Source organism: Megascapheus bottae, chromosome 14 (assembly GCF_031878675.1).
Source record: "Megascapheus bottae isolate mThoBot1 chromosome 14, mThoBot2.hap1, whole genome shotgun sequence".
Classification (NCBI taxonomy): domain Eukaryota; kingdom Metazoa; phylum Chordata; class Mammalia; order Rodentia; family Geomyidae; genus Megascapheus; species Megascapheus bottae.
This window is the reverse complement of record NC_143522.1, coordinates 15,753,740-15,777,638: the sequence shown is the minus strand read 5'-3', so window position 1 is coordinate 15,777,638 and position 23,899 is coordinate 15,753,740. Positions and strand designations below refer to the sequence as shown.

At 42.6% G+C, this 23,899-nt stretch overlaps 1 protein-coding gene across 22 annotated transcripts in view; it reads right to left on the bottom strand.

The window, feature by feature from the left end:
* Nrxn3 (neurexin 3) overlaps positions 1-23,899 on the bottom strand; it is a 1,458,248-nt gene that overhangs the window by 482,832 nt on the left and 951,517 nt on the right. For 3 of the 22 annotated variants that reach the window (XM_090344637.1, XM_090344633.1, XM_090344640.1), the window contains exon 1: positions 20,063-21,414. The exons of 16 other annotated variants lie outside the window; for them this stretch is intronic. In XM_090344637.1, the coding sequence (XP_090200763.1) occupies positions 20,063-20,354 (292 nt within the window). In that variant the 5' untranslated portion in view covers positions 20,355-21,414. Of the gene's footprint in view, positions 1-20,062; positions 21,415-23,899 lie in introns of those variants that run through there. 3 more of the 22 variants (XM_090344635.1, XM_090344636.1, XM_090344634.1) reach the window with 3 other exon arrangements.

Genomic DNA, 23,899 nt, shown 5'->3' with positions numbered 1-23,899 from the left:
TGAAAGAAATATTTGTTCCTCAGATGTGAGAGACATGTTTCCTTGACTCCCATTAGCAAATATTTCTGAAGGAAGAGAGCTCAGAACTAGAAAAATTTAAGATGAATATTATTGTTGATCGCTCATTTCAAAATATATTTATCTATAGTCTCTCTTCCTCTTGCCTACTCCCTTGCATGCACAGAAGCATCCTTTATACATTCACACATTGGCAATCCTCAGGCTTCAAATGAGAAGCCCTGTAGTTTCTCATGTGCACGCCCACTCGCATACATGCACATGCACATACCCATGCTGACATGAATCCATATTGTCTTCTGCAAGCTTGAATAATTTGTTCAAACCTTGCCGCAGAGGATCAGGTGCTGTCACCTCTAAGGGACGATGTGCAAAGGTTTGATTTGCAGCTAATAGAAAAATCTATTTCTTTCAGTTTCACTTCTGTCTCACAAAGGCTCCCGTGTTCCCGACAGGAGACTCCTTCTTCTGCAATAACCACTGAGATGACAGCTCTCAGATGGCAATATGAGCTGTCTAGTTGAGTGGCACCTATTAGTTTTATGACCACTGGTTCAGAATAGCTTTACAGTGTCCACAACCTATCTTAATGAAGATCAGTAAGACAGGTGCCAATGAAATCAAATTTCTCTTCTCCTTTCCATCTTAAAGCCCATCACACTTTGATCTTCAGCAGCATAACAGCTGCTGGAACGAATACTCAGCCACAGTCAATCATAGCCCATGGTTGACAATTAAACTGGGAAATGGCTCTGCTACCATGATGATGCCAAATAGCAGAGAAGAAAGGCATGAGTGGACAGTCTAGCTGTCCATTTTTTTCTCTGAGTAAGCAAATGCAACCAGACTATTTGTGTTGAAGTAAGAAGTATAATATATGTAGGAGATATTCTGGTAATTGTGTCCTTACAAATAGTATCAGCTATTCTCTTGTTAGAGTAAAAGCAAGAAGAAATTTCTTAGTAATACAGGGCAGATGTATGATCCCATTCTCAAATGCTCTGAACTATTTCTCTTTATAATTCCTGCTCTGGTAAAACCCAGACTTCCAGCATTTTCTATTTTGGTTAAGGCTCATCCCAGGGATTATTTTACTACAGATAGCAAATATAAAAGGAGATTCTCTCATCTCCACCTGCCCATCCTTTCATAATGGGATTTGGTTGCTCCTCCTATTGATGGATGTAATCTTTTCCTACCCACTGAATCTGGCCTGTCCTTAAGAATTTTTTTTTGACCAGCAGGATGTGGTGAAAATGCCATTGGATGACTTCCAAGTTCTCAAGAGTTCTTGTTGTTCCCGTTATCACTCGCTCGGAAGGCTGCCCGGAGATCACCATGAGAAGATGCTCTGCCTGACAACTTGAGGATGAGAGGCCCAATAAAACAAAGATAGCTCTATACCACCAGAGTTTCCCAGACCAGAATGAACCACCAGAGATGTAAATGAGACCACTGTAGACTACCAGACCAAGTCTAGCTGCGGATCACTGCAGCTACAGGAAGGAGTCCAAGGGTAAGCCTCAGCATTGCCCAGATAAGCCAAGTCTAAACTGATCCACAGTCATGCGCAAGGAACAAATCTATGGGAAGCACAGTTCTTGAATGTGGTGAGCAATGTAGCAAAAACCAACTGAGCTGTACTTTACCCATGAGTGCCTCTGCAACCATTGGTAGAAAGTACATTGTGGGATCCTTGCTTCAGCAATTACCAGCTCTGGACTTCAAGCAGTTAGTATTTGAGCCTCAGTATCCCTGAGGATAAAATATTTAAATTCAGCTATGGAGGAGAACAGATGAAATAACTCACCTAAGCACCAACTTAAAATGCTTGGCATACAGAAAGCACTCCTTTCATATCCGTCACTTTTCACTTTTCCTTAGTGAACTTGGGTAACTACAAGCTGATATCACTTGAAATATAATATATATTATGGTGAATAGATACCTAAATATCCCCAAAGGTGCAACCTTGCTTCAGGTTGTTTTGTTTAACTAGCTATTCTAGAAATAGCATATGAATAGGACTGTGACTAAAAATCAACACCAGTAGATCTGGTTAAGTTGTCATATCTCCTTCTGGGTATTGTATACGTGTGTGTGTGTGTGTGTGTGTGTGTGTGTTCATGTGTGTGCTCATCCTGGGGCTTAAACTGAGGATTTAGTTGCTATCTGTGAGCTTTTGTATTCAAAGCCACTTGAGCCACAGCTCTAGTCTGGCTTTTTGGTGGTTAATTGGAAATATTAGTCTCATGGACTCTCCTGCTCAGGCTGGCTTTGAATTATGACCTTCAGATCTCAGCTTCCTGAGTAGCTAGTTTTATAGGTATGAATCTCCAGAAATGCTTTGAATCACGGTATGTATTGGTAATAGTTGTATTATCTGTAGTATATATGAGTTGATGGCTTGGGGTGAGTCAGAACTCCCTGACCCACAGAACCAGCTTGTAAAGCTTTGGTCTTCCAGTAATGTGCTCAGGGGGCAGGCAGCCATCAGTCACACTCAGGTGTATGAATTACAAAGTGCCCCTCCTGCAGCTTTCTTTTTCCCATCAGCTCATTAGCCTTTACTGCTTTTTTTATTGCCTTACCCTGCCCGACATTCACTTATCACACCCAATTCTTCAAATCACTAATCACCTGCAAATATATGCTGAGGAAAAGTTCCGAGACCAGTGTTAAAGGAGCTGAGGAAATATCAGCAGCAGAAGAGGACTCTGTCCTCTCATCATGCAGATACTAGGCGGTCACCTGACCTTCTGTAGCTTGAGGCTGTGGAGCTACACTTTGCACTAATTGAAAATTACCAAATGAAATGATTTGCTTTCAATACAAACTTGAATGACTGGAATTACATCTTTATTATCTGAAGTGGGCACTTGTGACTTGCCCGCCTTTACCTATTCTGGCATCTAGAAGAAATACCACCGAAATTAGCTGGTGATCTTGTTATAGGCCAGTTTTAATGCATTTTTTAGGAAGTCTGATAGACATGAAATCAACCCAGTAATACAAATACACCTGAGGTTTGCTGTGAGTAATGTAAAATTACTTGGTGCTTCACAAAGACAGGATTCAGCACTGAAAAATGTGAGACTTAAATAAAAAGGAACTCATTAAAAATGCACAGGAATGGAGACAAACATCTCTGAACTGAGAATCTGCATTGACTGGGAAACAAAATTGAATTTAGAAAGAGAAGTGATAATTAAATAGTCTTCTTTTCAGCAACATGCCTATCCTACCAGGGACTACAATGTAGGTGAAGGATTGAGCCCCACCTTGTTTTCCCAAAGTGAAGCAAAACACCAGGTGTTTGCTCACATGCTTGACCAGGCAACTTAGACCTTGGCTTAGCTGAAAGTTCCCTTACCCCAGGTGGAGCATTGCATTCTGGGTGTGGAAGGACTCCCGACCTTGACTCACAAGAGACCATAGCCTGCTTTGTATCTTTGGTGTCCTCCCTAAGACCAACAAAAGCTTGACCCCAGCTCTACCTCCTCACATAACCTCCAATCCCACAGAAAGGTTGCTTGCCCATCTCTGCTATATCTCAATAAACAGTCCTTGCCTGTTGAAGATCAAGTCAGGTCTGTTCCTGATTCTTTCTCCTCTGTTTTCCTAACCGTAGGAACACAGAACAGAAAGTTAAAACAAAAACAATGAAGCCTTTTATACATGACAGGAGCTGTATTTACTTCTCTCTGACCTCATGATCTGGATCCCGAGGAATTTGAAATTATCTCTCTGCTTACTCCTCCTACTCTAGGCACACCTATGGAAAACCCACTTCCCACTGAGAAATGTTCCTTCTATGCATATACAGCTTTCCCACCTTAATGCTATGTCTGCCTTTATTACCTTACCCATAAATGATTTTGAATATTTGTGAATTAGTCGATCCAAACTCAGTCTTTTTCTCAATTCAGCCAACAGGGAACAAACATTCTTTTAAAGTCATCCTCCAAATTTACCAAACATGGGCTCCTCACTTGTTTCTTGTTCCCCTAGCTAGTATGGTAAGAAGAAAGATATATGCTATTTCTGACAAGGTTGCCAACTAAAATAAAGAATATCCAACTGAAATATGAGTTCCAAAAAGGATTTTTAAATTAAGTGTAACTAAATATTGCACAGAATTCTTATACTATGAACATTCGATTGTTTATACAAATATCAAATATAATCAAATACTGAAGTGTGTGTGTGTGTGTGTGTGTGTATGTGTCAGACCTGGGTCTTGAATTCAGGGTCTGGGCATTGTCCCTGAGCTTTTTTGCATAAGGTTAATGCTATGTTACTTTAGCCACAACTCTTTGGTAATTAGAGATAAGAATCTCACAGACTTTCCTACCCAGGTTGGCTTTGAACTGAAATCCTCTGATCTCAACCTCCTTAGTAGCTAGGATTACAGGTGTAAACCCCCAGCACCCAGCTCAAATGCCTTGAATTTATATTCCCCAAGAACTAGCCACCCTCTCTGACTTCAGTGGAATCTACTTAGGAAATAGATATGAAACAAATAACCTCATAACCAAGTGTAAAGTGACAACTCTAAAAGAAAAGGAGTTCCAGAAGGCTATAAAACACACATATTCTGGCGATTTGAATTTTTCAAGGAAGTGGAAGGGGTCTTTTTAAAGGAAGTAGAAATCTTAGGTCTGGGTATGGGTCAGCCAGAAGAGGTGGGGCAATGGCTTATATATGATAAGCAATGGCAAGTCTGTGAAGATAAGTTTTGTTATAATGTGAAGATCAAAGGAAATTGCAGGATGAAATAAGTTTCCTCTGTGTTTCTTTGCTTTCTTGGTTGTTGTTTCTATTGAAGAGAGAACTTTCAAAGCTAGATACATACTTTGAACTAATATGGCACCTTCCTAAAAGATTTAAACACCAACTTTTTAGACTTGGCCTTTTCCTCTCTTTTAAGTTGAGATAATGATAAAGAATTTTGGGATGATTTCAAGTAATAAATCATACAATGCTAATGGTGCTGAATCCTACACTATAAATGTCAAAGATATCACTCTTATAATTATTATTCAATGTCCTCTGTCAAAAAGCCTCTGAGTCCCTTTGCCAGCCATTCTTACAATATTTCTCTACCTGCCCATCACTCAGAAAACTGGGTCACTGATGTCTGAACAATGCTCTGAATTTTTTAAATATGCATTCCACCCTATCTCTCCCTCATGCCTTTCTACAACACGATGGGAAGATTATCTCTCCCACAAAGCATTTTTAAATTGGCTAATTGGTTGTGATGTGAATTCGAAATTCCCACATTAATTTCTCCTTGTGATATTTGTCACACTATAATGTTTATTAAAATATTCTATGTTCTTACTCCTTCAATTCCTTCATTAAGCTATTATACTAATGAGAAACATTAATATGTGAATTGATATGAAATGACTCTGTCAGCCATTCAAAAACTAAAGAAATGAATGACTCATTCCTTACACTTAAAGTCAGAGTCTAGCACCAAAACAATTACTATGAATAAATAATAACAACACAAATATTGTATATTTCATATGAATAGCAATGAGTACTTTCAACTGAGACATAAGTCTCTTAAAGAGAAGTCCTAAATTTGAGTTATATTTAAGTCCCTCTTACCTAGAAATGTGTTGTAAGTTTGTGTAATAAGAAATGTATTATGGGCCGGGAGTTTGGCCTAGTGATTAAAGTGCTTGCCTAGCATGCATGAAGACCCGGGTTCGATTCCTCGGTACCATATACATAGAAAAAAGCCGGGAAGTGGTGCTGAGGCTCAAGTGGTAGAGCTCTAGCCTTGAGAAAGTCCAAGGACAGTGCTCAAGCCCTGAGCCCAAGCCCAGGACTGGCAAAAAAAAAAAAAAAAGAAATGTATTATGAAGAAAAATACAAAAAGCTCACAGTGCAGATGGGAGGTAGAAAATAAACAAAACACTGTAGCACGTATATTATGGAATGAGCAGTAACATGAGAAATTAGTAGAAATCTACAGATTCTCAGTCCAAGGAATAGTGCATTCTAAAGTCACCCTGATTTTCAAGATCCTAATGGGTATCTAAGGATAAAGTGCTAGGCTAGCCATAAATATGAATCCTATATGACAGTCACCTACCCCTTCAATCATGATCCTTTGTGCAAATTCATTCTTTGCTAGTCATTGCTTTAGGCTCTCAAACACAACTATGGATCAAACAGCAAAACAGTGCCTGCTCTTATTGCTTACAGTCTTGCGGGCTGATGGAATTAATACACTCATAAAAGTCTATATTTATCATGGAGAAATTCAAGAAGCAATGAAAAGAATACAAGGTGGTATTGAGAGAGAGAGCGTTTTGAACGAATAATTTTAGACTGGGTCACTCAAGAAGGGCTGCTGAGGTGACACTGAAACTGAAAAAGGATGACAGATGTCTGAAAAATTCAAATAGTATAATCTTTTAAGAGCAGGTCAAAGGCCCAACAAAGTCAACACCAGGAAATGGATATATGCACGCAGTTGGAAGAAGACAAGAGGAAAGTGGTAGAAGAATGAAAGGGACAACAGGATAGAATTCAGTCAATAATTCATTATCTATACCACAAAATTAGGAATGGTATGGGGAGAGGTGGGTCAAAGGTAGATGAGAATGTGGAAAGGATGACACTGATCGAGATTCACTGCATTCATAAACTGCTTTGTTATATGGTACCTCCTTTGTACAAGTAGTTAAAGATAATAAGAAAATCAAAGGAAATCGAAGCTTAATGTTATGATGGAAAGGAGAGAAGACTGATGATATAAATGTATTGCAGTGGAACAGATTGATAAAGAATTTTTAAAAAAAGAAGAAAAAGAAAGAAAGAAAGAAAGAAAAAGAAAGAAAGAAAGGAAGGAAGGAAGGAAGGAAGGAAGGAAGGAAGGAAGGAAGGAAGGAAGAAAAAAAGAAGCAGACAATGATCACAGTGGTCAAAGGCCAGGCTAGAGGATAAAACTAGAATCAAGCAGGGGTCAGATCATGAGTGGAAGGAATACAGAAGAGTGGGGTGACCTGATCAGATCTTATCTTTCAGAACAGGTGGAATCAAAGGGAAAGTGGCCTGGTAAGGGTGGCACTTCTAATGGCTGGCTCCAGTAGTGGTAGTGGGTAAACAGGACATCAACACAAGGACAGACAAGGAACATGGAAAATGTGTCCATGTGATTCCTGTAGCTGGCCAGATGCTATGGCTAGAGGTGTGCTGGGGGTAGGAAAGACAGGGATGAGCATTGTTCTCAGGTGTTCAAAACTGCACTGAATGTCTTCAAGGGTACAGTCCATGTTTTAGTTTCTATACCTTGCCTTGCATTGCTCATTTCAAGCATGAAGTAATTTACTGTGAAATCCAATGAATTCATTTTTTAATGAAAATACTATGTTCTACTGTTCTTCCATCCTTCTCCTGGAAATCTCAAAAGTTTTATAGAAGATGCTAGGTCATACAAGGTGATGCAGTGGACAGAAGCTAGATCTGTTTCTGCTTTGTCACTTAACACTTGAATGACTTAGGTCAAGTCATTTATGCTTCCTTAGTTTCGATTACATCAGCTTCAAAAAATTTGGGACAAACATAAATCATGAGACCTGTTTGTCCTATTACACAGGGCTCTGAGAAGGACTCAAAAGGATGATGGCACACACTCAAATCCTACCATCCTATCCCTGAGACATGCTCCAGATTTGCAACCTAAACCCAGATACTTTCTTTTGAGGTGTGGGGGTGTGAATTGTACATGTTTCTTTTCATAATAATCCATCTTCAGTCAAGAGCTCCTTGGGTAGTTAATGGGGTCTTACAGCGATCCTTAAAACTCTCCTTTCATTTTACTCTTGATTAAAAAGAGAGAAAGTGTAGGATCTGAGCCCTTGACTGATTTACACTTCAATTTAATTTCTCCCTTTCTCGTTCCTCTTTCCTTTCACTGGAAGAAACCTTCCATGTAATTAGGCTCGAAAGCTCTCATCAGATGGTTGGTTTGATTGAACTATGGCATGCTGAGCTTCCTTTCTGGTCTACTGGGGCCAAGAGAAGGCAGGACCCTCTGCAGGAGAAGCAATCCTGGGATAGAATAAGGGCTCCAATCGGGGAAACAGGGTGTGTGTGTGTGTGTGTGTGTGTGTGTGTGTGTGTGTGTGTGTGTATGTCTTGGGGTCACCTGGCTCCCATGTTGTCTTTGCTTCTTCTGGGCTAATTGGTTGCTTATTCAAGTTTTACTGGAGATCAGCCCAGTCTCCCTCCCAGTTGTCAGAAAGACAGGCAATACCTGGAGTTGCTGGAGGACTAACTCTTCCAGACTCCACGACAGATCCTGGACTCTGGAAATACGTGTGTGTGTTCACCTCAACTTGCCCCTCATTTGGAAAAGGTGATTTGGTAACAATGCAGAAACTTCTAGTCTGTTAGTTTTCTTCACATGAAACACCATTTCATTGGGAAAAGTCTCCGAAGACCTCCGGCAGATATAGCACTTGATGACTCTACAAACACAAAGCGGTTTTCAAGTGCATTGCATGTCCTGCACTCAGAGTGTTCTTTTAGCACCGTCACCCAGGGCCTGAAGGATGTGAGGATCAGGTGCCAAGTAGCTTTCTTGGTTGTCATTATTGAGATACTTTGAGGAGGGAATTGGAGAGAGTACCATTTCCACATGGTCTGAAAGAGAATATATATCTATATATATCTCCTCCAAAAGGCACTTAAAAGCTGATAAAGGATGGGGTAGACATATATATATATACAAATAGCCTGTGGCATAGGGAAAATAAACAGCATGAGTCATCTCAGGGAACCACTGTTGATGGAGAGCCAGGGCTCTAGGTTTATATTCCTATTTCAAACAAAGTGTCCCTTTCTGAGACGATTATTGATGCACTAAAGTGAATCTATGACAACACTGAAAACTGACCAATGACATCAGGACAGCCAGAAACAGGTCCTGAGGCCTTCCTACATCGACAAAGCATTGCACACTTAGTTTTCATGTCTGATTTTGCCTTTCAGATCCAGAGCTAGTAACAATGCTAAAATGGCCTTCAATCTACATTATTTTCTGGGTCATGCATGTACACACACACACGCACGCACGCACGCACGCACACGCTGCTCAACTCCACTCCATTCCTGCAAAATTCACCTCATTAGGTTTACACCCTATAATTAATGAACTGATGCCCATTGAGGACAATAAAGTAAATTCAAGGTGATCTGAGGATTGATATGTAGTTAGAAATCACCAGAATTTTGGTATCTGCCCTGATAAAAAGATGAATATCAAATTCACAAAGATGAATTTGGCAAGGCACTTGGAGACTATTCATCACAATTCCTTCACTGTGCAAGTAAGAGAACTAAAGAGAAATTTGGAGGTTGCTTAAAATTGTAAGTTATGGGAAATGCCTATAGAAACTACTGGAAATCAAATTTCTAAGTGACGTATTTCCTTATAGCTAATCCAAAATGAGAAGAATGAATAAATGAATAGACCTTCAGGCTTTAGTTCCCGGAGAGAATATGGAGCCATTTTCTCCTGTAGTTTGCAAGAGCTCTTTGGGAAAACTTTGCCTATGCATTAACGGAACTTGTGAATACAGGAACTTTACTGATCACTTGGTGTCAGGACTTGAAAGCAGGTCTACCTTTTCACAAACACCTTGCAAGAACGTTCAATACATAAAAGAAGCTAACTTCTTAGTAAATGGAAGCTCTTGGGGAAGTTTCTTTACTGTCTGAGGCTTAATATCATCTTCCCCTAAAATTCATAATACTAATAGCACCCATCTTGGAGAAATGTGAGTAAAGCCTAAAAGAGGAAAACTAAAGTATATGTACACTGCTACCTGCATATATATATATACATACATATGTATATATGCATATACATGTATATGTGTATGTGTATATATACATGTATATATACATATATATATATATATATATATTCCTCGCAATTTACTCTGATAGCAGTAAAGACCCATTAAACAATTAAGCTAGGACCAGTAGCTCATGCCTATAATCTTAGCCACTTAGTAGGCTGAGAACTGGAGGACCTCAGTTTGAAGGTAGCCCTACCTGAAAAATCTATGAGACTCCATGTCGAAAAAAGTTGGTAGCATGGCTAAAGTTAACAGAGTGTCAACTGCACAAGCAAGACAAGCGCGACACACTAAGTTACTAAGTTACGAAGCTACTAAGACACACTTACTCCCCCCCTCTGCCCATTCAAACATAAATAAATAAATAAAACATATCACAGAGCATGGCCTAAAATTGGCCCAAGAATCTGATTATTTCTTTACCTTATCCATGATCTAATCGTCTTTCAGGGCAATAGGTTTATTATGGTTAGGATCTTAAAGCAACTGGATATATTTTATTGGTTATCAGGTAGAGAAAGTCCTGAAGCCTTTGCTGCTGATGACCACTTGAGTCTGGAATTTCAGCTAGCTAGTAAGTAAACTGGTGGGGCACACTGAAAATTTTTCAGCAGAGGAAAGTTCTTCCATCTGAGGCTGCAGAGGGAAGGTCTGACCTAGGTCAGGGTTAGCTGGCTCCTTTTTGCTGACTATGGCTCCTATTCTGAAGGTAAATATATGCCCAGGTCCATGTCCCTGGAGACATCAGCTCTGTCTGTGAAATTCTCTTTTGTTGTTGTTGGTGGGGCAGGGGAGGGGGGATTTGAACTCAGTGACTAGGTTCTGCCCCTGTGCTGTTTTCGCTCAAGGTTAGCATCCTACCACTTTGAGCCACAGCTCTATTTAGAGTTTTCTGGTGGTTAACTGGAGATAAGTCTCACAGACTTTCCTGCCCAGGCTGATTTTGAACTGCTCTCCTCAGATCTCTTGAGTAAGTAGGATTACAGGCGTGAGCCACCAGCGCCCACCGACCTCCATGGGGTTCTTGGAGTCTTATGTGCTGTTTATGAATAGCTTCCTGTGCTGTGATTTCTCCGTACTGCTCGTTTCCAATAGGCATCTGAGCTACTTCTTCCTTCTTCCTTGTTTAAGTCTCTGCTGACAATCAGGCCAAGGCTGCCTCCTCCTCCTGCCCCCTCTTTGACACCTTCAAATGACGGAGGTGCGAAACCAATAGATGTTAAGTAAAACATCCACCCTGCTCCCATTTAACGCTGTGCTTCATCAGCCTGCTCTACTGCCTAGTAACTGTGGCGGCTCACCCCGAGTTCGTGCTCGCTTTAATGTGCCACACAGAAAAGCAACCTAAATATATACCCCCAGTTCTGAAGCATATAATCTGCCAATGACAGAACAGGCGGATCATTTCCACTAGTTTCTTATGTAGCAAAAACCACAATTTGCACCCAAAGCATGTAATTATATTCAAATTCTGAGCGATTGCCTCGGAAGTAGTTGAATTTCATAGTTCGAGGGAAAGCCACTCAAGAGTACACACAGTAGTTTTCATGTGGAGGGTGGGGAGGGGGTGTTAAAGCAATGAGAAGGGTGAGGGAAGACCTTGTGGCTTGCTGGGGGGGTTTAAGCATTTACAGATGCTCCCTAGGTGATTTTAGTGTTTATAGATGCTCCCTCACTGGCAAGGAGGGGATCATGACAGGAGCTGGGTAAGGAGACCTTTCTCAAGAACTCAGGCATAGTTTGCAGATAGGGATCAGTGACGAGTGTCTGCAAAAGCTCTTTCAATTCTGTCTCCTGGCAAGTGATTCAAGCAGAACAAGAAGAATCCCCCTGCACTGGACGTGCTTCTGATCATGCCTTCCCCTGAGGACTTTCACACTAGGAGAGTCTGAACCACGCAGATAGCCCCCAACAACTCATTTTAATGTAAGACTAGCGGAATCTACACCTGCAGGACCACATGTGTGTCAGAGGAAAGTGCTCCACAGAAGGAGGAAGAGAAGGCAGGGTTGCAATGACAGATTCTTGAGCAGCTGTCCTAGTTCTCTATTGTAATAGTAACAGAGCAAAGCCACGGAGTGGAAGTCACACAGCCTGGATCTCTCTCTCTTTCTGACACTGGCTGGGCTCTCACTCTGCAGTCTCTTTTAGACTGTAGGTGCATTTTTGGATGGGTCTGCTGATTTTTCCTCCTGTTGCCTCTTGCTAAGTTAGCATTTCTTCTTTCCTAGTATATGAGGGTAGATCACATGAAACTTCCTGTTCTCCTTTGATTGGAAAGGGTTAGGAAAGCTGACATAAAACCTACTGTGCAATGAATGTGTGTGTGTGTGTGTGTGTGTGTGTGTGTGTGTGTGTGTGTGTGTGTGTGTGTAGCAATACTGGGGCTTGAACTCAGGGTCTGGACCACTGTCCCTTAACTTTTTCACTCAAAGTTGGCACTGGTCCACTTGAGCCACAGCTCTACTTCTGGCTTTTTGCTGGATCATTGGAGAGTTCCAAGGGGGCTTTCCCTGCTGGGCTAGTTTCAAATCATGATCCTCAGATCTCAGCTTCCTCAATAGCTTGGATTACAGGGAGAACCATCAGCACCTAGCAAGCTGGACACTTTTATTCATGCTTGAGAATGTTGTGTCCACCACACTAAATAGAATGTTTCAGTGATCTATGTGCTCGATCCTAAACAAGAGCAACAACAAAAAGCTTGATGTGTTTGCTTTTAAAGTGTTCTGAGCCAGTGTCCTGTTTGGTATGGAGAAAAAAACAGAGTTCTGTGGTCACAGCTGGATTTCAATCCTAGCATTATCACCCTATTACCATATTCATATCACCACATTACTGTATCATTTTAGTCAAGTTAAATAACCTTATTAATTTCAGAGGCTGGTGAGGATTGAATGAAATCACATGTGCAAAGCATTTGGAAGAATAAGTGGCACACAGCAGGAGCATGTTATATGGTGGTGTATGATCCAAGCAAGTCTTTCTCAAAATGCAAACTGCAAGTAGAAAGAAATTGCTTGTTCTTTAAAAATGCAGTCAAAACTACCCTGATATGGGCTACAGAGTAGAACATTTTAAACATTAACATAGACCTTCTTTCTAGAACGAATAAGATATATTTAAAGAAAAGCTGCATTCTTCCTGTCTCAGGGTGCCTGTGGTAAAGTTGGACTGTGGTCTTTGTACCATCTCAGTGTGCCACTCTTGTATATCATGCTACTTCTGTCTACTGGGAAACGAAAAAAAAAACCCTGACTTGTTGCTTATGTAAACATAGTATGTCAGTTAAGAAAATCAACCTATAGCCAATTCCTATAATGCTAGCACCTCAGAAGGCTGAGATCTGAAGATCACAGTAGGAATCCAGACTGGGCAAAAAAACAGTAAGATGCTTATTTTACAACTAACCAGCAAAAAAATAGAAGTGGAGATAGAGGTTCAACTGGTAGAGCATAACCTTGAGTAAAAGAAGCCAAGTGAGGGCATGAGGTCTGAGTTCAAGCCCCTGTAGTACTGCATGTGGAGAGAGAGAGAGAGAGAGAGAGAGAGAGAGAGAGAGAGAGAGAGAGAGAGAGAGAGAGAGAGAGAGAGAGAGAGAGAGGAGAGAGAGAGAGAGAGAGAGAGAGAGAAAGTGACCTAGAGGAAAAGTGACCTATAAAGTACAGGCAGATCTGTGGATTTGGGTTTAGTTGAATAGACATCAAAGTCAGGGAATCATGAAATCCTTGTGCTGTGATACTTTGGGAAAGATCATCTCATTAAACACAGCACAAATGAGGTAGTGAAGGGACAAAATTTTCCCCAGACCCTTTGTTAAGGCACAAGCATACTGTATGTCACATAGAACACTGTAGGATGGAAGAGGACATGAGAAAAGATCAGATACCCACAAAAATGTCTAAATGTTAAAAGGTTAATTCCATAAAACATAATGTCATAGCCAAAGTCATAGAGTTGGCACAGAAGAAAACGTGGAGTCAAAATCTATGACCCTGCACTGTGTCTTCTTCAGAAACATTCTGGTTTTAAATTCAGGTTCCACAAAGTCAACTCTAACAGTTCTGGCATAATAATGTGCTCCTATCTAGTCTATACCCGTTGAGCCCTGGAAAGTAAAAAGTATAAAAAGTGACATTAAATGAAGCTTCCTTTTCTTTTTTTCCCTCCAAATCTGAAGACATTTATCCTTTAAAAAAAAAGGAGTATTTAAGTTACTTTCTACTATGAACTAAGTCAAAACTTTCAGTTCCCAATAGATATCCAGCATAGAAATATTTGCCATCTACACAGATTTATTACAAATTCTGAATTTCCAAAATGGCCTCAGTATACACCTTAGAATGCTTTCATTTATATTTCAAAAGACCTCCAAGCTTTCTAAGTGGTTTGTTATTATTTGCTCGCCCTTCCTAAAATTTCCCTGGCATGGACTTTTACCGTAGGAGATAGCTCTCATCCGTCAAAAACTGTGTGCTAGTCTTCTAGTACATAAATAAGAAAATACTCATTAAGACTTTCTCATCTATATTTTCCCAAAGAATAAGTACTTTGTTTACATGAAGTGAAGTAACTCCCTTGAAGGCAAAATGTGTGGCTGTAGATAGAGAAATAAGAAGGACTTGTAGACACACATTCTTTAACTTTAACCAAATTATCAACCAGTAAACATTCAACAGTGAAGACCCTCCACTTTCTACAAGGACTTGGAAGAGAGAAACTTTGTCATTCAAATGTTCCTTATAAAATATTTAATTTGTATAGAATGATCTATAATATACAAATCACCTGCTGTTCAATCTTCTATACAATTCTGTGCCTGTGCCTCTAAGTATTACCCTTCTCATTTCTAATTTAATGAAGAGATACAGAGATAGTTTATAGTCAATCCAAGTGATAGACATAGGTTCACAGATCCTAAATCACCTGGTGCTTGATTTGGCCTATCTCTGCCAAATAAACAGCAAATTTCCTTTAAAACTCCACTTTCATGCATCTGATACTCGTATCAACACATTATTACAATTATTATTTCAGAAGTATCTGGAGAGAGACAGAGACAGAGACACTGAAAGAGACACAGAAATAGAGAGGAAGGAAGGAGGAAAGGAAATAAAGGAAGGAAGGGAGAGGGAAGGAGAAAAGAAAAGAAGGAAGGGAAGAAGGAAGGAAGGAAGGAAGGAAGGAAGGAAGGAAGGAAGGAAGGAAGGAAGGAAGGAAGGAAGGAAGGAAAAAAGGGAGGGAGGGAGGGAGCGAGGGAGGGAGGGAGGGAGAAAAAAGGAGTAGGGCTGGGACAACAACAGGAAAAACAATAAGACTGGCATAGACTAGTAGGAGACCAATTTTGAAGGGCCTTTAATATCTCACTAAATAATATGGATTATTGTTTAATGGAGATGAGAATTACATGGGGAAATTTTACAAATGTGAGCTACAATCAGAGTTGCAATTTAGAAATTTGGGATTATTAACATTAAGGAATTTCTGAGTTATAACGTATGTCTTCAATAGTGATTCTATTATCTGCTATGTTATCTATCTCAAAAGATATCAACCTTGCTGATATTTTGATCTTGGCCTGATATTCTCCAGAGCCATGACAAAATAAATTTCTGTATATAAACAAACCTGTCTTTAGCATTTTGTTACAGATGCCTTTTCTAAAAGAAAAGAAAACAACTAGGAAAACTTGCGAGGTTTTCAGAAATTCACCTCCCTCTAGGATCATTCAGGGTCCTAAGGAAACAAACTTCTTGAGGTCCAATAAATTAATTCTCTAAATTGAAAGCTAAACTGTAGTATCACTTCCAGATTCAATCTAAATGAATAAAATTCTTCTGAGAAATTCTATGCATCATTAGTGAGTAGAGGGTTTGGGGTTTATTTTTCCTCCTAAAGGGAACTGTTTTATGAATATCTCATTTCCTTTGCTCTACCTTCACCTTGTGCAATGACCATGTTGAAAACTCTGAAAAAAATTTCCGCTAGATATTATAATCCTCCTCTAAAAGAACAAGTTCGTGTCTGGGTTGACTACTTGTCAGCAAATTATACAGTAGGAAAAAAAAACAATTCATATAATGGAAAAAGGAGAAAACAACTTAATTAATTCATCACCAAGGCCAAAGACATATAAATCTTATCATTTTATCTGTCAACCAACACTCTGAATTATTCAGCATACTGATTCCCAAGAAAGAAGGCAAAGAGAAAGTGGTTAAAAGCAGCTGGCAGAGCAGATTAAAGTGCTCTGTAGATCAGAAGTCTTCCCAGTGGCTGGGAAGTCTTCAGGTGGACAGGGGGTCTCTGAAAAGGAATGAACAGTAGAATTTTTCTAAAAACTGGCTCATAAAAAATCCCAAGTGAGACCCACAGACACTTCTAAGACAATTTGGACTTTTGTGTCCTGAGTCAGTCCCCTCTCCTCCCCTCCATCTCCTCCTCTCTCTCTCTCTCTCTCTCTCTCTCTCTCTCTCTCTCTCTCTCTCTCTCTCTCTCTCTCTCTCTCTCTCTCTCTCTCTCTCTCTCCCTGTCCCCCTCTCTCTGTTTGTCTTTATCTCCTCCCAGTTTCTGATTAAGAGGCCTTCCCTTAAATGTATTAACACATTTCCTTTTGAACTTAAACTTCCCAAAGACTCTATATAGTCACCAAGTCCTCTGACATATCCAAGAGTCAGGAATGCCAGCTATGAATAGAGGATAAAATATAAGACACACAGATCTGAGAGCCTCCAACAAAGCTGCTTTCAAAACTGTAACTATCAAAACGGTTTTCAAGCAAAAGTATACTGGAGTTTCTAAAGGTGTGAGAAAAAAGAATAATTAGAAGGGAAAAATGTACAAAACACCCTTATGAAACCAAAGGCTAGGATACAAGTATATTTTTACTATTGGTGTATACTCTCCATTACTAAACAAATCACTGCCTGGCTCTTCCATAAACATGGCATGTAGGTATGGAAATAAACCCCAGTGTGAAAAATAATACATGGAGGATTTCTGCATAACGGAAGAACACACATCGATATTTACGGAGTATACTGAGGTTTTTACATTAATTGACTTCACTCCTGAATCTGGGTCCTTATTCACCAACTACTTTTAGAATACTAAAGCACTTATCATTTACAAGGATCAACAGACTTCCTAAACTAACCCCCCACCCCACTTAATCACATGAAGCCTAGCACTTACAAAGTACTTGAAAGTGTTAACCCTGCACTGCATAGCCATGAGCATGAGAGAAAATGGTCTGAATAATGAGGCAGGAATAAGTTCTTGTAAGAAGAGAGTTAATGCTATTCTGAAACACAATCCCAACCTGACAGTATTTGGGGGACCCTGGAGAGGTTTTCTTATTTTTATTTTTGCCCCAGTTTATAGAAGAGTCCAGTATACTTCTGGCTGCCCCAGATTGGCCATGAGCAAATCTATAACAGAATCAGTTTGTTAAAGATCGGCCCCATGCCTGGATGAGAGTGTGGGGGAGGGGGGTGGAATCAGCTCTCTGGATCATTTTTATTTCTCCTATTCCTCTTTACAGCTAGATGGTAGAAGGTATGATGGTGGCAAAGCTGATCAACATGAGCTCTGAGGAGTTTTGGCTTCTCAGGAAATAAGCAAGGAAAGCGAGGATATTTATTATTATTATTATTATTATTATTATTATAGTGAGGAAAATAAGGATATATTATTAATTATTATTATGTCTCTGGAGTGAAAAGGAGTTGTTTTATTATACCAGAATGAAGGGCCAGGGCTTTGGAATGAGGCTGACATTAAACCATGAGCAGCAATCCTCAGAGGCAGGGTGCTATGGCCATGGCTACATCCACCCAAAAGATTTTTTTTTTAATTGTTATTAACTAGGACTTTGTCATGAATGAGGGGGGGCAAGTTACCCTAAGTGAGAATGAGAGGTACATTAGCAAATCTCCATGGGGGTCCTCAGTCCTTTTGGTAGAAGGAGGCAAAAAGTCACAGCTGGGATGCAGCAAAGAGCATGGCCTCTGCTCTCCCGCTGCTTCCCTGAAAGCCTTTTCTACCATCTCTAGCCACTTGCTTGCTTTATTCTTCTTTTCTATCACACTGAATCTTATCAGTGGCCAAAGAAGGAGACCCTAAACTGGGAAGCAGTCAAGAAAGGTTTAGAGGATGTGAGGCCACCCAATCCCTCACAAAATAAGTACAGAAGTCATGTGAACAGTACAAGACTCAATCTCTTTGGATGAGAGAGAGGGAAGAGAAAAAGAAAGAAGAGACAGATAGTGAAGAGGAAACAGAATGAACATTACAGAAGGAGGAAGCAGATAGGCTTAGGAACCATTCTGTCCTGCAAATTCCATCACTAGTACTAAGTACTGTTAACTGTTTAACTGTTTGCAGCCTACATTTAAAAATAAATAAATAAACCAGCAAGGCCCTGTCAGCCTGTAACCTCTAACTAATGCATAATCTTCATCTCCCTGCTGATCATTTACACTAATTAGCAAAATTTAGCTAATTATCACCAAGCATTTCTATGTTTAATTATGGTTATTAGTAATAGTCTGTCTGGCTTCCTCCCCCATCTTCCCTTCCCCTTCTCTCTTTTCTTTCCTACACCCTCTCCCCATGTATCTCACCCCGTACCCCCCCAGCCCTTAAGAGCTGTTTCACTTGCTATGCTGTCTCTCTCTCTCTCTCTCTCTCTCTCTCTCTCTCTCTCTCTCTCTCTCTCTCTCTCTCTCTCTCTCTCTCTCTCTCTCTCTCTCTTCTTCCTCCCTCCCTCCCATCCCTCTTTATCTCCCTCTGAATATGGTTTTAGGGGTTATTTTTTTTTCCACTTAGAACCCACATCAGATCTAGCAGAAGTCACAGAAAAAAAAAAAAAAAAGCAACACCAGCAACCTAGTCAGGATCAAGCATTTAAAGCAGTCCCTCCTTCCCATTAATCCTTCCCACCAACCCTCCAAGCTCTGTGCTGCTAGACATTTAAGAGAGTGTACTGGCATTTCCACAGCGTGTGTCCCTTCACCTGGCAGCCCTGAGTGCTAACCCCGAGTCAGGGGAAGAATCCACTTTCCCAATGGGATCTGCGGGAGATGGGTCTCCAAATGACCGAGGAGGTCAGGACACCCTAGGGCTGCTGGCTGGAGGGCTGCCCCGTAGCTGGACAGCTGCTCCGGCAGCCTCACCCAGTCTTCTCCTGCCTCTCCTCATCAGAATGGAGTGCATAGTAAACAAACAGGGAAGCTGGCTTCTTAGAAACAGTTTACTACAGCAGGCTCCTACCTTAGCTGCAGACATCGCCCTTTCAGACTCAGCCAGCTCAGAGTGGAATACATATTTTTTTAAGAACCACCAGTCTCTTCCTTCAATAGCTATGTAAAGAGAGCTGCTGAAAGCCAAATATGCCATATCCATGTTTGTGCAAACAAGCTCATTCATACTCTTCAATTAAGAAAACACCCTCATTTACATAAGTGGGCAATCGAAATGATTATCATTTACACTGGGATAGATTATAAAATGGACTTACCTATATAAAAATGGACTCTTACCTATTGCTTCCTCTTTAATCCTTAGCCATATGAAATACACAAGTTTTAGGGATAGCTCCCCCCCCCCACACCAGACATATGGGCAAACAGCTACCAAAACGAACAAATAATAAGCCTATTAATAATAATTCCTGCCTTTATCGAGTTAGTTACTCTCCCTCGACCTGAACAGCCACAGAGAACTTCAGGGCAGTCGAATCAACTTCAGGGTAAGGATGTGTGCAGGCTGCGACTCTCTAGACCAGGGAAAGGGAAGGTGAATGAAAGCAAGGTGAATGAATGATTTCCCAGAAATGTAGCATCCGGATTCGTCTGAGAAGTTACTGCCACCGAGGTGGGGGGGGGGACGGTGTGGGAAGAGGGGAGCAGAGGGTGGGGGGGACTGAGTGGGTGGTGTTTCTGTGCCGTTATGAATGAGGGTGCCTTGGGAGAGAAGTGGGGTGCAGAGAGGAGAAAACACAAGTGTTCAGGAGAAAGTGGAAACGGTCTTCACCACACATCTCCTCTGCCAACAGTACGCTCTTCCCACCCTTGACACTAACCCGAGAGAAGACCCAGTGGGTCACGGAGTTGCTACGGCCCCCATTAAAAGGATAACGAGCAGAGACCCACCGTGCCCTCCTCGAAGGGATACAGGGGAGCGATAGATAGAAATAGGCACTGGGTGATGATGCTTGCTGCCGTGGAAATGGTGCTCTTGCGGAGAGTGAGACCCCGGTGAGGAAGAGGAGGAGGAAGAGGAGGAGGAGGAGGAAGAGGAGGAAGAGGAGGACGACGAAGATGAAGCTACATTAGATGAACTCCACACAGAGCTGACGATACATCCCCAGAAGAGGGACCAAATCCCCAGGGTCCAAGCCGGCCGGCGTGGAGGGCTCCGTCTCGCGTGGATTCTCAGGTGCATGGTCAACGCACTGGACCACTGCAGATGGGCAGTTTCAATTCCAGCCAGGGAGCAATCAGGAAGTTCATGGTGCCCGGGGGCCCATCGTAGCAGGAGAAAGAGTTGCCCGGTTTGGTGGGGTGGGATGAGGGAAGCAAGAAGAAGCTTTCCAGACAATGATGAATCCAGTTAAAAAGGTTTGTACCAAGATAATAGTAATAATAATAATAAAGTGGAGGGGGAGAAAAATGATTTTAAAAAAGAAAAACAAAAGCAAAGCCTCCTGTTCCCAGAGCTGAAAATTTAGAACGCCAGGTGGACTCAGGTGTTAACCCACCGCCCAGGACGCGGCGTGACCGGCGCAGGGAAGGCCGGCCAGGCTTCCCTCCTTCCCCGAGGGCTCCGCGCCCCAAGTCTGATGACTTAACTGCGCTCTCCCGGAAAGGTGGAAAGGAAGGAAAGGGTGTGTTGGATCAGGTGAAGGGAGGGAGGGGTGCTGGTTGGAAGCGTTCAAGCGAGTTTATCCCAACATCCGAGGAGTTTGGACCTTGTATTTTATTGGATCTCTCTTGTTTCCACTTCCAGGAGATGCAATGCAGAACTGCCCAACCAAATTAAAAAAAAAAAATCCGATGCAGGTAGAAGACTTTCCTGGTGATCCAGGGGAGATGCGCAAGAAGGCTCCCGGGAGGCGGTGGTGAACCCTGTCCGAACTGGAGGAGTCCACGCCACGCCACACCCCGCCACGGAACAGCCGTCCTGCTTCCTCAGCTTCCCACTGCTAGCAAAGCAGCAGCAGCAGCAGCAGCCAGAGGAGGAGAGAGAGTAAGGAGGACCGGAGGGGAAGATGCTCCGGGCAGAGGGAGGAAGATTGTTGGGTAGGTTGGCGCAATCACGGAAGCCCTCTGGAGATGGAGAGAGGTGTCCCGCAGGCAGGGCGGCAGAGGTGGCCTGGAGGTTTTGCTGGTCGCCGGCAAAGTGTAACCAAGCCACAGGGGTGGGGGAAACCCGGAGGCGCAGGTGAAGTGGAGTGGAGGAGTTGGGGAGCCAAATTCACAAATGGGCAAGTCCTATGCAAATAGCGCACCGGGGAGAGCAAATCCGCGCAGCCCGAGCGCTCTGCCGAGGGACTGGCTGGCCTGGGGAGGAAGGAGGGGCCGAGCCACCGGAATCCCGGCCCTCCCCCGCCCTCCCCATTCAACCGGGGCGCTGGAACGACCCGCGAGCCCGCGCCCGCGCGCGCGCCAGCCAGCCAGCCGCTGGTCCACCCCCCCTGCTCTGCCGGCCCGCCCTGTCGGCCTGCCACTCGCGCTTTCCTCCAGCCCTGGGCTCCCCCCCACCCCCGCTCCCCGCCCCACGACCGATGGACGCCTGCGGGGTCCGCCTCCACCCAGGCAGACGCTGCGCTTTTCTTATCACGCTGCTTCTCCAAACTCGCCCCAGGAAGCTCGCCGTGGACAATTTTTGGAGGAAAGATGCGAGCAGTGGCTAAGGCCGAAGTAGTCCCACGGGAGAAATCTCAGACTTCAGCCACCACGTTCCAGGGGGCCTCAAGCAGGCTCTCTCCTCCTTGCCTGGTGGCCGCCTGGGACAGCAGTTATCCCAGGGAGAGAAGGCAACTCCCCCACCCCCCTCCCCCATCCTCAGGGCCAATGGCCAATGGATCTCTAAAGAGACTCTGGAAAGTGATGGGTTTGGGCATCTGGAAACCCTGAGATCCGAGTTGGTTTCCACTCACTTTTGAACAGGGACTTGGAATTCACAACTTCGAAGGAGAAAGAGAGAGGGTCCCACCCACATCTGCCCGGAGGGAGGGAGAGAGATGGATGCTTAGCACCAAGGACAGGCATGGTGTTTACACCCAGGCTGAACTTGCTGGCAAAGTCCCCAAGTGGCAGCTTCTGTCATGGCCATCTGTGACTCCAGGAGGTGACTGACTCAAGGCTTTGCCAGGAACTGGTGACATTCTGGACCAGCCGGCCTCCACTCTCCCCCACTCCCCGCCCAGTACCTAATGAGTGGGAAAGGCACACCAAAGGGCAGATTCCAAGCAAGTGCCCTTTTCTGCCCAGGCCTTGCTAAGCTTTAACTCCTATCTGCACACTCACCTTGGTCTGGGAGAAAGTAGAAAGTGGGAGAGGCAGAGGGAATGCTTGCTAATTGGGTCACATTTATATTATGTTTGTGTTTATGCATTATACACACACACGCACACACACACACATATATATATGTATATATATGTATATATATATATGATGTTTATATATTTCTCTCATTTGAAACTCCCTAATGTGGAATGAAGAAGAACAGATGAAGACAGTATTATTCTCCCCAAGGAGAGGTTAAGGGTGTCGCTTTAATGTCTCTGGGAAGAGAGATACTAAACCTACCCATGATTTATCTTCAAGGTCAAATATCAAGTCATTTCAGAATTTATGGTCGTGACTTGGGCTCGTGCTTCTGAAATGGATGTTCTTTTGCAGGTACATGCTGCCCCGTGATAAATGGTGCAGAGTCATCCTTAGAGCCCTGCCTCTCAGCACCAGGGCCATCTGTGATCTACCACCCTCCGGGAAAGCAGCCCTGCTTACAAGGCCTTCCTATCTTCTAGGCTAGAGGCCTAGAAATGCAGTGTCTTAAACCAGCAGCCTGCACTCAGGAAGAGCCCAGCCTGGGAAAGGCAAGGATTGGACACTGCTGCCATGGTTTTCTCCTCAGTAAAGTGTGGATAATGCCTCCCTCATGAGGTGGCTGGGGATTTTGAATGAGACAACATACACACAGTTGCTTGTGGCAACACACCTCATAAAGAGAGGCTGGATTCTTTGTTCACTGGGAAAATAAACTGAAGTGCTGAGACTGTTAAGTACATGAGCAGGTTTTACACTGTTACTAGTTAAGTTAGGGAAAGGATCTGAGGTCTTCAATATCCTCTCTCCAGATAATTCCTGTTTAACTCACTCACTTCCTAATTTACTGCTGTAGAAGGCTTCACTTTTTGTTGTTGTTGTTGGTTGTGGGGCTTGAACTCTAGGCCTGGGCACTGTCCCTGAGCTCTTCAGCTCATGGCTACTGCCCTACCCCTTGAACCACAGAGCCACTTCTGGTTTTCTAGTGGTTAAATGGAGATAAGAGTCTCAAGGTCTTTAGTGTCCGGGCTGCTTTGAACAGTGATCCTCAGATCTCAGCCTCCTGAGTAACTAGGATTACAGGCACGAGCCACCATGCCAAGCTGAAGGCTTCACATTTCACTTCAAATTTCTATCTTGTAGTCTTAAAGAATCCTAGATGACCTAGTGTGTGCCTAAGTCTTCATTTCCATCTTTTGCTATATATTCCATACTCTCCACCCTTGACTCCAGATCTTCCTTCCTTGTACAGATACTAGAATTTAACCCAAGGTCCCTACACTGTCTCTTAGCTTTCTTGCACCAAACTAGTGTCCTATCACTTCAGCCAAAGCTCCACTTCCAGCTTTTAGATGGTTAACTAGAAATAAGAATCTTACTAACATTCCTGCTTGGGTTGGCTTCAACCTTCAACCCTCAGATTTCAGGCTTCTG